This window comes from Protopterus annectens, chromosome 7.part0, assembly GCF_019279795.1.
Source record: "Protopterus annectens isolate FY-2018-M chromosome 7.part0, PAN1.0, whole genome shotgun sequence".
NCBI lineage: Eukaryota > Metazoa > Chordata > Ceratodontiformes > Protopteridae > Protopterus > Protopterus annectens.
In genome coordinates this window covers 902785331-902798716 of record NC_056739.1, presented here as the reverse complement: position 1 = coordinate 902798716, position 13386 = coordinate 902785331, and the positions used below count along the sequence as shown (strand labels likewise).

The 13386-nt window shown below is 41.4% G+C and overlaps 1 protein-coding gene across 1 annotated transcript in view; it reads right to left on the bottom strand.

Annotated features, from left to right (window-relative positions):
* CACNA1D (calcium voltage-gated channel subunit alpha1 D) overlaps positions 1 to 11642 on the bottom strand; it is a 5051180-nt gene extending 5039538 nt beyond the window's left edge. Inside the window, exon 1 of the mRNA XM_044077483.1 lies at positions 11001 to 11642. Within this exon, the coding sequence (XP_043933418.1) occupies positions 11001 to 11031 (31 nt within the window). The 5' untranslated portion in view covers positions 11032 to 11642. The remainder of the gene's footprint in view (positions 1 to 11000) is intronic.
* Between the last annotated feature and the right edge of the window lie 1744 nt (positions 11643 to 13386).

The following is a 13386-nucleotide window of genomic DNA, read 5'->3' as shown; positions in this document are numbered from 1 at the left end:
ACACTTATGGGTCTGTAATTTCCTGACTCTTGTGGAAGGTCCTCCCTTATGCTGAGGAATGACTGTAGCTGTTCTTCATTTACTAGGAGCAACACCTGAATGGAGGCTAAGACTAAACAGTGTTGTTAGGGCCGTGGCTAAATCATGCTACATGTTACTTAAAATACATCCAGGGATATTGTCAGGACCCATCAATGTAGTATTTTTAGCTTTTGATAGCACTTTAAGGACTTGATCTTATACGTTCATACTAGGCTATCTGCCCTAGGGCATTTATAAGCCTAGCCAGAGTGTGTTTGGTTTTCGCCACCCATTTTAAATGAATTTTGCTATGCCCTTTTTCAAGGTTAGTATACTGTGCCTCTGTCTAACAGTGACACTGAAGTGATACCCGGGGTAAACCTACTATCTCCCATCCACTCATCAAGAGTCCTCTTGAAGAGAGTCAATGAGGGACTCTGCCTAACCTGGACTGGGATTTTATTCCAGAGTGAAGGGAGCCTCTGGGTTATGAATCTGTCCCTCCAGCATGTCTTATTTATTCCAGTGCTGAGGTTCAAGTCTCTCGAGCGCGTAGCTCGATGGGATTTGGATTTTCTGAGGTGCAGCATGTCCATTAATTCCGGGTTGGACATGGCTTTATACATCAGGCACAGATCGCCTCTGAGCAGGCAATATGCCACTGAGTAGAGCTGGAGTTTCTTTAACCGGGCAGCATATGGCATCTGTTTGAGCCCTTTGATCCTCTTGGTGAGGTACTTTTGGGGTCTTTCCAGTTGCTGCAGGTGTCTGGTAAGGTACATCCCAAAAGGGGCATTGTACTCAATTATGGGCCTGATGAGGGATGAGTAAAGAGGCACGATGACCTCCCCTGATCTAGATGTGAATCCCTTCATGATTAGGTGGGCTATATAAAACGTTTTTCTAACCACTTTGGCCACGTGGTTGTCAAATGAGAGATTGCTATCAACTTGGGTCCACAGGTCCCTAATTACTTCTTTCGTACTTAATGGATTACCACCTATGTGGTAATTTGTGGGCACTTTGTTTTTGCCAAAGGGGATGACTATACACTTTTTGGCGTTTAACTTGAGGCCATGGCTCTGGCACCAGTTGTCTGTTTCTATGAGCCCCTTTTGTAGGATGCTTCTGTCGGCTGGAGAGTCGATTATGGCGCCCAGTTTGCAGTCATCTGCGAACTTGGTCAGCCACAGTCCTTCTGTGTTAGCCTGTACCTCCGAGAAATATATACCGAACAAGAGAGGTCCCAGGACTGAGCCTTGTGGGACGCCACTTGTAACTGGTTTGGAGTCTGACATGGCTCCAGCAATTCTAACCATGTGGGTTCTGTCTTTGAGCCAGTTTGCAACCCATCTAGTGACATAGGGGTTTATATTTAAGCTGGTGAGCTTATCTATAATGCCCGAGTGGGGTATTGTATCGAAGGCTTTGCGAGGTCCAGGTAGGCTGTGTGGACCACCTTCCCTCGTCAATGGCCTTGGTGACTGTTTCAAAGAAATCAACCAGGTTTAAGAGGCAGGATCTGCCCTTAACAAAGCCGAACTGGGTAGGATCCAGTGTCTGTAGGTCCCCAATATCTTTATTTATGAGGTCCATGATGATCCTTTCCATAGCTTTGCACACCAAGCTAGTCAGGCTTATGGGGCGATAGTTTCCAGGATCCGTTGAGGCACCACCTTTGTGGAGAGGGACCACTGTTGCTGTACGCCACTCTTTGGGTACATATCCTGTAGTAAGGCTGAGACTGAACAGTAGTTTTATGTTTGGGTTTAGTTCTTCTTGGAGTTCATGTAGGCGCAGCCGGGACACCGTCTGGTCCCATTGATGCTGTGTTTTTGCTTTGGAGAGGCGGCTCTTACCTGAGCATCTGAGATGTCAGGGGCAGCACTCTGCTGGGATAGATATTTGCCCTTTGGTGGGGAAGGGGAGAAGTTTGCGCTGAACCTGTCAGCTAGGATGCTGGCAATGTCTGTGGGTTCGTGTATTTTTGTCATTTTGGACTAATTCTGAGCATATCTGGGAATTCCCACCCAGGTCCCTAACATAACTAAAGAAAGCCTTGTGATTATCCTTAGTGTCCTGTGCAATTTTTCTCTCGAAGCTGGCCTTAGATGATTTTATGAGTGCCCGTAGTTTTTTGCTAATACTGATAAGAGATGCCTTCCCTTTTTGGGATTTTGCTCTATCATGTAGTAGCTTCCTCCTCCTATTGTATAGTTTGTTTATGGCTGGGGTCCACCTGACAGGACGCCTAACTTTGGCGGATTGGGTCTTGGTTTTATTTGGGATTGCATGATCCATGCATTCCTGAAGGTGTTCATAGAATGCGTTTATAAAGGATTCTGCGGTCTGGGCTGTATTTTCCACAGGTCCGGGGGCTTTGAAGGATTCCACCTCGGTTTTGAGGAGTGTGAAATTTGCTTTAGCGAAGTTTTTCACTGTGGTTTTCTGGGCAGGGGCTGGGGTTGGGATGTGAATATCTAGTTAGATTAGTTTATGGTCTGATCTTACCAGTGAGGGATACACTTCTGGTCTGGAGCACAGAGTCCCCATGTTGGTGATGATCAGGTCCAGTATGTTTTCCCCTCTTGTGGGAGTGGCAACAAGTTGTTCCATAGCATTTCAGTTTACAAATTCTAGGAACCTTCGGGCTAGGGTGTTGGAGCTAGAGTAATGCTCCCAGTCTATGTTAGGGTAATTGAAGTCGCCCAATATAATGGTGTTTGGAGAGACCTTCATATTTTCCAGTGTTTTCAGGAAGGCCGAGTGGGGTTCCTGGGTTTGGGAGGGTGGTCTGTAGCAGGCTATAAACTGGAAGGCAGTTTTACCCACTGTTAGTTGCACATGGATAGTCTCTGATGCTTCGTGCTGTGCCAACAACCTGGAGGTGTGGGTATCTTTGACTAATATTGATACTCCCTCTCTTTTTGTGGTTCGGTCCAAGTTTTGTGGCTGAAAAACATGGTATGAGGTATAACCTGGTAGTGCTGGGGTGCTCTCGGGAGCCTTGAACCAGGTTTCTGTTACTGCGCAGATATCGATGTTCTCCATGCTAAGGAGAGTTTTGAGTGCATGCATCTTGAGGTTTAGACTTCTGGCATTGAGTAGCATTACTCTTAGTTTCTTATCCCTTGTGATACCTATGGAGGTGGGTTTGTCTTTTGAGCCTTGTCTAAAAAAGGCACTATGGGGGTGGCAAGAGCCTTTGCCAATATCCGAAAGCCCAGGGGTGACAGGTGCAAGCCGTCCCTAGTGAAGCATCGTGGCTTGTCGAGCATGTCATCCCAGACAGACAGGCATTGGATCCCCTTTGAATGACACCAATACTTAAGCCAATTGTTGAAATTGATCATCTTGTCTTCATATTGTGGCATCATTCTTGGTGAGGGTAAGATGCTACTCAAGGTCAGGGTCATACCGGCCTGGGCTACATGCTCAGAGAGCTCCTCTATGTCTCTTTTCATGTAGTCCAGGGAGGTATGTCTCAGGTCATTCACACCAGCATGGACAATGACTGAGTCATATTTGTACTTGCCTTGGAGTGACCTGAGTGCTTGTGTTATGTGGCGGATCCTAGCACCCGACAGGCAGCTCACCGTGACCTTCTCCTTGTTCAGCCTGGTGAGCGGGACGTCAGTGTGCCTGATGATAGAGTCACCTATTACAAGTGTATCAGGTGTGTTATTTAGCCTTATGGGCTGTGACTGTTCGGCACACTGGCTTTGTGAGCTATGTGTTGCACGTGTTTTGTTTTGGGGTAGCGGTTGTTTGGGTGTCTGCTTTGGAGGTCTCTGCTGCTTAGGCAGATTTTTATTTAGAGCCTCCGAGTATGTTTTTGTGTGTTTGTTTGCTGTCGTGGTAGATCTATGTGAGACTGGAATTGTAGTGAGTGTGGTTTCCTTCTCCTCCTGACTGGTTACACCAATACTGAGTTGAGAGAGCTTAGCCTCCAGTTTGGCTATATGGTTGCATCTCTCACATGTGTTGGAATTTGTTGGGAGGAGGAGAGGGTTGTCTGTGTACATGAGGCAGTTGTAACATTGCCTCAAGATTCCCAGATTCACCAGCTGGACCGGAGAGGAGATTGACAACTGACCTTTGGACATGCTAGAATAGTATTGGGAATTCCTTTATAATTGAAAAAGAGGGCCAATGGGGAACAAAGTACTCAAGGGGAGTTTGTGAGGGTGTAGTGCTTTTAATTTTTTAGTGCTGACTTATATAATTGCTTTAGTGAGCAAGTGCCAGGCTTTAGAGTGGGAATAGGGTGTTTATTATGAGAACTAGATCAGTTCTAAGGGAAAAAGTGAAGAGCAGACTTTGTGGAGCTGAGAATGGTTTAAACCCAATTAAACGGCGCTGTGCTATGCGCAAAATCGTGCAAAGCCACGCTAAAGCGGGTTTTATACAGGGGGACTTGAAAGAGCTAGAAATTGGCCCAAAACAGCCAATAGACTACCAGATTCTTGTGCTGGGAACACTCCTCCAGGGATAGATAGGCTGCTCCAAGTTCCCCACTGCCACTAGTGAACAAAGAAGCCTCCCTTTATCCAAGAAAGGAAATGGGCAACACAGGAACTTTCCAAAAGTCCAGAATACAGCAAAGCCTGTATTTGGACTACTCTAGGTCAGGAAAGACGGGAAACAAGGAACTTTTTTTTTTCTTTTTTGCAACAAACAGCAGGAAAATGCAATAAATATGTAACACAGGTTAGCACACTTGAGTGTGTAGCCTCAACAGGTAAATGCAACAAACAGGACAAACTTTAAAAGTGCAGGTGCAAAAACAACTTTAAACAGTTCAAGAAGCAGAAATACTTGCAGTTTAGCTAGATCGGACAGTCGCCCAGGTAGTAGCAGGAAGAAAAACACTTATCAGGTTAGCAGTCACTCTTTTAGCCTCTCTGCTGCTAGCACCACTCTGCAGGACCACGAGGTGCTTGGCTGAGTAGTAACAAGCGCACAAACCGCGCCAAAGTGGGTTTTATACAGGGGGACTTGAAAGAGCTAGAAATTGGCCCAAAACGGCCAATAGACTACCAGATTCTTGTGCTGGGAACACTCTTCCAGGGACAGATAGGCTGCTCTAAGCTCCCCACTGCCACTGGTGAACAAAGTCCAGAATACAGCAAAGTCTGTATTTGGGCTACTCTAGGTCAGGAAAGATGGGTAACAAGGATAATTTTTTTTTTCTTTTTTGCAACAAACAGCAGAAAAATGCAATAAATATGTAACACAGGCTAGCACACTTGAGTGTGTAGCTTCAACTGGTAAATGCAACAAACAGGACAAACTTTAAATTACAAGCACAAAAGTGATAGTTGGAGGTGAACCAGTTTCAGGTCTATCTTGAGGGACAGACAGGGGGGGAATGGGGAAAGTAAGAGCTTTATCGGCCAGTAGGTTAATTATATCTTCAGACACAGTGTAGGTAACACTGTCCACATTAAGCTCAGTACATTGATGCACTGTGCTTTTTAAATTATGAACATAACTTATAAATGCTTGGTTAGCTACTTTAGCCTCAGACCTGGCATGTGTGAATTTTATTAAGCTCCCGGGTTGTTTGTTTATTTCAGTAACAAGCTCTCTAACATTCAGGGAATTACTCTTCCTTTAGTCAAAATTATTTTCCTTTTATTATAAAACTTGCTGATATTATGGTTCCACCATAAGGGTTTGTTTCTGAGGTTTGCCCTACACATGTTCCTATGGGAGTACTGCAGCTGTTTACATCGTACAGTGTGGTAGTGAACATGTCTGCATATTCAATAGAGTTAACTGATTTATTTTTAAATTGCTGTTGCACTGTAATATTTCTACAAAACAAAAAGACAGATGTTTTCATTTCTTGATCTGATTTTAAATTCATTTTAACAATCTGTATCTGCTTTAGCCAAAGTCTTTAAGCCTCTACTAGTGATTCCAGTACATAAATGCATTAATTGCATGTTTACTCTTTTAAGTTGTCTAACTGTTGTTATTAAGCCCTGGTTTTGCTTTCATTGTGTACTGACAGGCTAATTCAAGACTTGTCTTTGCAGTGGGGCAGTCCCAGGCCAGTAAGCTCAGAGCTAAGGGTCTAATTGTTTTGTCCTCCCACTCACTTTGTTGCAGTTGTGTTCTTAATCACAATGTATATGTTGTTGCCTGCCCCTTATGATAATCTGACAGCATAATTCCCTCCCACTGGGTGTTGGCAATAAGCACATAAATAACATTTTGCAAAGTGTCTCCTCTTAAACTACTCATCAGGCTAAAAGATCTTTAACAAAACTGCTTAATGTTTTGTGTACTGCACAGATTTTGGTATCACATTAGTGAATATTTTTACTGCTTTCTGATGGAGGCAGAGGGTTTCCAGGTTAGTTGTTTTGTACTGAAACTTAAAACACTCAGTAGCAAATCCAACCAAAATTATTCTCAAAGCAAACTCCAAGCAGTTATAGTTACTCCTGCCCCCAGAGTAATTCCTGTTAGTATCATGGACCAACACTTTTCCCCAACTCCTCTAGCCAGCCAGACTGAGATGGGTGTCTTGAGACAGTACAAGAACTGTCTTATGCTCATTTGTTATTCAAACCGCATACCAAAATGTGTGAGAAATGTACACATAGAACATCCTTGGAGGCAAAAATCTCACAAACAATATAACATCCTTGGAGGCAAAAATCTCACAAACAGTAAACTCAGACACCAAAAGTGTCAACAGAGCATCATACGTCACACCTCTCCAAGGCCATTACAATCCACGTAATCCATCATATGCTGAGGTTCTAAAGATTAACCTCCCTAAACCTCAAAGACATCCAAAACACAACACAGGCACAAAGCACACTCAGTGTATTAAACCTACTCCCTCACATAGCAAAGTAATTCCAAAGTCACAGATGCAGAGCCCATAAGGCAGGCATTGACCCAAGCAAACATTCTTGCTATAGCTGACTTTGTTGTAAAACATACAGATGTACCTCTTACCAGGCTAAGCACGGAAAGAGTGACAGTCAGTTGCTTGTCTGGTGCCAGGATCTGTCAGATCACACATGCACTGTACTCCCTGAACAACAAGTACCAGTATGACCCTATCATAGTTCATGCCGGTGTCGGTGACTCGAGGTGTAGCTCCCTGAATTACATGAAGAAGTGACATGACGGAGCTCTCAGACTATGTGCCCAAAAGAGGTTTGAGCCTAGCATTGAGTAGCATCCTACCTTCTCCAAGGATGATGCTGCAATATGAGCAAAAAATAATTGACTTTATTAACTGGTTAGTATTTGGTGTCATTCAAAGGAGGTTCAATATTTGTCAGCCTGGGAAGATATGAGCGATAGACCATACTGTTTCGCCAGGAATGCCCAGCATATGTCTGTTCCTAAAGGATTTTGATTACTGGCAAAGACATTGTCCACTCCCATAATGCCTTTTTAGGCAATTCCAACCTGATAAACCTACCAACATAATGAAGCAAGCAAAGGAAAATATGAAGGTGTTGCTGATCAATGCTAGGAGTGTGTGCAAGAAATTCCACTCCCTATAAGCTTCTTTCACCCTGGAAGATACTGACGTCTGTGTAGTGACTGAGATAGGATTTAAAATAATAGGCAGCACTCTGGCTGTGCAGTGCTATAATGCGTTCCACACATTTAGACTGGCTACTGTGCAAATGGGGGGTGGGTGGAGATGTACCTGTCTACATTTAGAAGAGACTCACATCAAGGTTGGTGAAGCAGCAGGATGCACTAGAGCTTCTTCATGTCCAAAAAACCATCAGAAAGGTCCCATCCTATACCATATACTAGCTAGCTACAGAACGCCTTCTATGAAAAAAGAAAGCCATAACACCTATCTACAGGGAACTAGAATCACTCGGTATTAAACCCAATGCCATATTCCTAGGTGATCTAAACAATCCAACTATAGACTGGGAACCCTACACCACCACTAATGCACAAGCACAGAGATTCATGGACTTTGCCAACACAAATATCCTGAAACAAGAGTACACAATAGGGGGTACAACATGTTGGATCTTGTCCTTACTAAATTTGGGAGCATCTTGCACCACCCCTGACGTACCTTTGTCATTTGTTAGGTCTAACCATAAAGCAGCCTCCTTCTAAACAAAACTGAAACCACAAATGTTAGAGCTTTTTTTTCTCAGTTCTTCAGAGAAAAGGGGGTTTTGACTAAACATAGTGAAATATTGTAAACAAAACCAAAATAAATAAATAAATAGACAGCATTCTCCTCACGTCATCTTCATGGAATCATTTATATTTTAAAGATCTAAAATCTGTATTAAGCAAGATGCTGGTTGCAAGAATACAAATAAGTGTCCTTATCAGAATTTTACTTGTGTTGGGGGGTATATAACTAGAATGCACCAGTTAATATGCTCCCTTCGTATGACGACGGTGTACTAGTAGACCATCTTCGGTTCATAAATCGGGGATTGCTGAAGAACGCCTAGGACTAAGTCTAGCTGCAACAACAGAATATTTCTAGAATATGCAATAAGGCTATGTCATCAATAGCTTATTCTCAGCCTGAATTTACTTTGTTAATAAAACTACACATTTTTCTCATAGTGACCATAACTTACTTGATTGCAATCTATAAAAAAGTAATCTAAAACGTTTTGACTTCATTATAAAAACATAAATGCAATAAACTCATAGTACAAACTCAGCTATCACCAAACATTGACAGTACAGCTTTCAAAACTACTGGACTATGCATTTGACTTTCTTGTTCTTTCTTTGCTCTTCTAAGCACGTTTAAGAATTTTATGAATTCATAAAGGAAGAACCGACATTTTACTCTTCCCAACGAACTCTCTCAAGTTACTTCTCAGTAATGCCCACATTTAGCTCAATGTAAACAAATGTGCCCCTCAAAACCAATCTAATCTTCCACACTTCTTCACATTTTGAAGACTTACCTGAAGTACCCAGGCCATTACCCATACTCAACCACAATATTTAATGAAGTCCTATACACTAAAGGTGCCGTAAGCGCACGCATACACAATTCTCTTAATATGTATAATGCACAGTAAAACTTATAATGCTGCAATCGAACACAGTACATGTTATGTTTGAAAAACCTTCTGAGAAAATATAGGTGGCTATTTCTTTAGTTCCAAATTATACGCATAGCAAAAGCACATACATCGGCGCACACACAAAAGCAACGTATCTGCACGTATCTCTCAACATTCCATCTCCATATGATGGAACACTACTTCTCGCAATGCGAAACGAATGGCATAAACATGGAATACCTAACTTAGGGTTACCACCTGTCCCACTTTGCGAGGGACAGTCCCTCTTTGGGCAGTTGTGTCCTGCAAAAAAATTGTAAAAATGGCCAATGTCCTGAGATTTTAGGGCAAAATTATTTCCTATATTTTATGTAATAGTTGCATAAAACAAGTTATTCTGTATCTGAAACACCTAAATGTTATCAGAAACACAATAAGCAATTAAAATGCTACAAGAATAAGCTTTTATTTAGGCAAAAAAAGTAAAGTTCTGCCCTTTGTACTGGCCATGGGTATGTTTTGGCCTGCAAAATCTGATGTTTGTACTATAATTGTCCCACTTTGGGCATTTGAAAAGGTGGCAACCCTAACCTAACTATTAACTCCAACTAGAAAGCTCACCGGATGAATAAGGTGTTCTTTATACGTTTGTGAAAAGTTATATGATTCAGTATTAAGTCTACAAATTCTTATCACTAATAGTGTTACAGACCTTTTCGGTCTGGAACTGCGAGGATTATGGAATAATCAAGACTCACAATGAGGGATATTTGAGAGTTGCGTTTACGCAACAAAAACCAACGCAAGCGTTAAGGTTACTGCCATGTCATAGTAATTTGTTACCGGACAGCTCTGTTAGACCCAAGACAGTAGATTCTAGGAACAATAGAGGTCAATCAACGTTAATTTGACACGATAATTGCCTGTAACATACTAAGGTTTCATAACCTTCAATCATCAGGAAAAGGTGCCCCTCAAAATATACAAACTTTAATTAAAGAACTCCAAACAAAATTAAATGACTACTGTACAAGACTAGAAAAAGTGTACTTATGCTTTAAAAAACTGCCATACCAAAGGGACAGCTGACAGAGTTCTTCAATGTCGCTGTCCTAACTTTATACCGTATTAACAGAATGTAAACCAATTATGACATGAAATTAAACCACTTTACACAATTAAATGAATATATCATTTCACAAAAACAGTTAAGGCGATCACCGTCAATATGGCACTTCTATTAACAAGCAGCAAACAGCTATGCCCTTGCTAGATAATTGCTAGATAACAAACCTATTTATTTTAACCAGTCTTGGGAAGGCATATTATGAATGAAGCACTGTACCTCCTCATCCAGCACACTGTGGTTCAGTTCAGTGGTTTAGAAGCGTACGTAGCTGACATCAAGGCAACATCGCCTGTCGGCCTTGTGATACATGCAAGCACTATAAATGTTATGTGAAAATATAAGCAACAGCCTGTGTCGTGAACCAGATTCTAAAAATCCAGATAGCTATAAGTACCCAAGCTAAGCATTTCTTTCCGCTTTTAAAACGTCAAAAGTTTGAAAATCAGTGGCAGTCAAATTGCATTTTTTCTTAAGTCACGGAATGACAATTTCAACTATTTTTCTAAATATGCCTGATAATGTAAGGTGACAGTTTTTTATAGAATTACACCTTTACTTCACAGTCTGCATTCACCCTCCAAATACACTTGAGATACTCCGATCCTCAACTACAAAGTCATACGTCAGTTATTTATTTTCAGGAAAAAAGTGATAACACATATAAGACAACAAATATGCTGCCGTCTCAAAAGAAAAAAATAAGACATTAAACATTGCTATTTGTTATACCAGTCCGGTCAGTATTTCATAAATCCCGAAATAACCATTAATTTGAATACAAAAATAAGCGCTTTAGAATGTGTTACCTTTCCACCTGTCTTCTTGCCCATACATCATCTCTTCGTCCACCCAAAGATGAAAAGCAAAAAGAGAAGGCAGTAAAACTCGTAAATGTTATCCAACCCCCATGTTATTTAAACGAATGTATTTTTTCTCTATCTCTTCAGAGTTTCGGCAAATAATATTTACACATCCGGGTGACGGGTCTACAAGATGGGTTTCACAGCAACGTTCCAATAAAAGCGACGCTTGTTTTCCTAATATTCCATATAACGGTAACAAAAGAGAGAATAACCCTGTCACCGTTATCTCCTAAAATGAACTTCCCAAACTCGTGCCTTAGGCGACAAACACACGCGCACTCTGTGTGTACGTCTATTAAAGGTGAGTGAAAGCTAGTGAGTGAAAGCTAGTACCGGATTGGCCACGAAGTGGGCACAGATTATCAAGGTGCTCTTCTCTTCCCTTCGCCTGCTTCACGGGTTGGTGTCTCAGACTAATATGTGTCGGGCACGCGCCACTGATTGATACATCAAGAGAGGCAGCGACAAGGAGCGCATTTGGTGCGCCGTCGATGATGGGGGGTAGTGTCCCCACTGCGTGACGCGACCGGCCGTGAGACACAGCTTAGCCTCTATTATTATGATTGTTCTACTCTTCCTCAGGTTCGTTGTTGGAGCCGCCTTAGTAGCATCAGCAGCGCACAGAAAAAAAAAAAAATACAGGAACCCAAGCAGCAATATCCCACGCCTCCTGCACACGTATCCGAGTGTCTCGCATAACCAACAGCTTAATAATAATAATGAGATAATTTCTTAACTGTTGCAAGTAAGGCTGAGTTATTTCTATGCCCTTCATGTGTGTTATTATTCGCTCTTCTCCCTTACATCCTAAACGTAATACACGACTGTTCCTGTCTGTAGCACTTAATTGTATTGTTCGTAGTCTAGCTTTATTCTATGACCTAGAATAACGGCGGATGTGAAGGTAACTTTGTCGACGTGTATCGTTTATTCGTAAGAAGTTTAAACTACAAACCTGTCTCTGTAAATTACAACACACTGACAGTGTATAATGGGTTACCCTAATTTCGCAGAATACCATCATTTCGATAGTCTCCAAGAGTCTTAACTGTAGAGTCTTAATTGTCTATTGTCTTACACTCGCGTGTTTATTTCAAACACTTCTTCAGCTGTAGAAACAAGATATCGTTAAATCCATAGCCAGCTTTAAGCACCACCTTAACCAGCCTTAAGCACCTGGTTCACCACACCTGAACTGTACAGATTTTCGCAGAATATCCAGATTTTTGCCTCATATTTTTGGTTAGTTTTTCATAAAAATGTGCTTTTCTAGCAAATAACTGAATATTTAAGTCAGAAAGTAATAACAGATATTTGAGTTTCATACTTCATAGTCTTCAGAAAAAATAATGCTAATGTAAAACATGTTATTCTATCTACTTTCTAAGTTTATATGAGCAATATTTAAAAACTGTCCATATTTTTGGGCCTTTGCCCCCCTCCCCCCATTATTTATGGCTTTGTCCAGATTTCTTACTCTTAAGAGGTTGAGAGGTATGCTGGCACCAACCACAGCAAGTTATCTGATCTTGATATTTTGTAACATGCCTGTTAAACCAACAAAAACTAGTACAGCTATCTTGTATGCGTAATAAACAGGGGTAAAAACTCTTATTTATATCTCCTTCACAGTGTAAAAATCTTTAGTTATAGTAACACTGTTTTGTCAAGTAACAGGCTTCACAATTCCATTAAATATTTTACCACCAAAATAGTGCCCTTGACTTAGTTAAACCCTGCTGGTGGACATACTCTTCACTAAAACTAACAACATAGCCAGCTGTAGGTACGGTGGGGTCTTAATCACCCTTGACTTTGTGGGGGCCCCACAAAAGCTGCTGTTAGTTGGGGAAAATGAGGAGAAAAAATTTACTTAATTTGTGCTTGCACTTTTTAACCTGAACAGGGCTGTGATATGACTCTATTAGGCTAAAGCTGATAATCAACATGAACAAGGTTAGCACTAGAGAGAGATCAGCAGCCAAGAGTGACTGATCTCAGTGCACAACATGAAATTTAAGAAGAGCTAATGTTTCTGATCTTCAGGGATGGTTTCTCTTTCAGGGAGTTTAATAAATGTTGCCAGAACACCAGATGCTGTAACTCTGAATGTCTTTACTGAAGAATTTTGCTCAGTACCAGCAATAATAGCAGAATAAAGTCTCAAAATGAGGAACACATTTTAAATATTGCTCTAATTCATTTAAACAAGTTACTAGAATAGCTCATTTTGCATCAACATGCATTTTTTTGGACAATAAGAAGTATGAGTTTAAATACTTGGGGTCAATAGTTCAGAGTAACGGTGAGTGTGGAAGAGAGGTGAAGA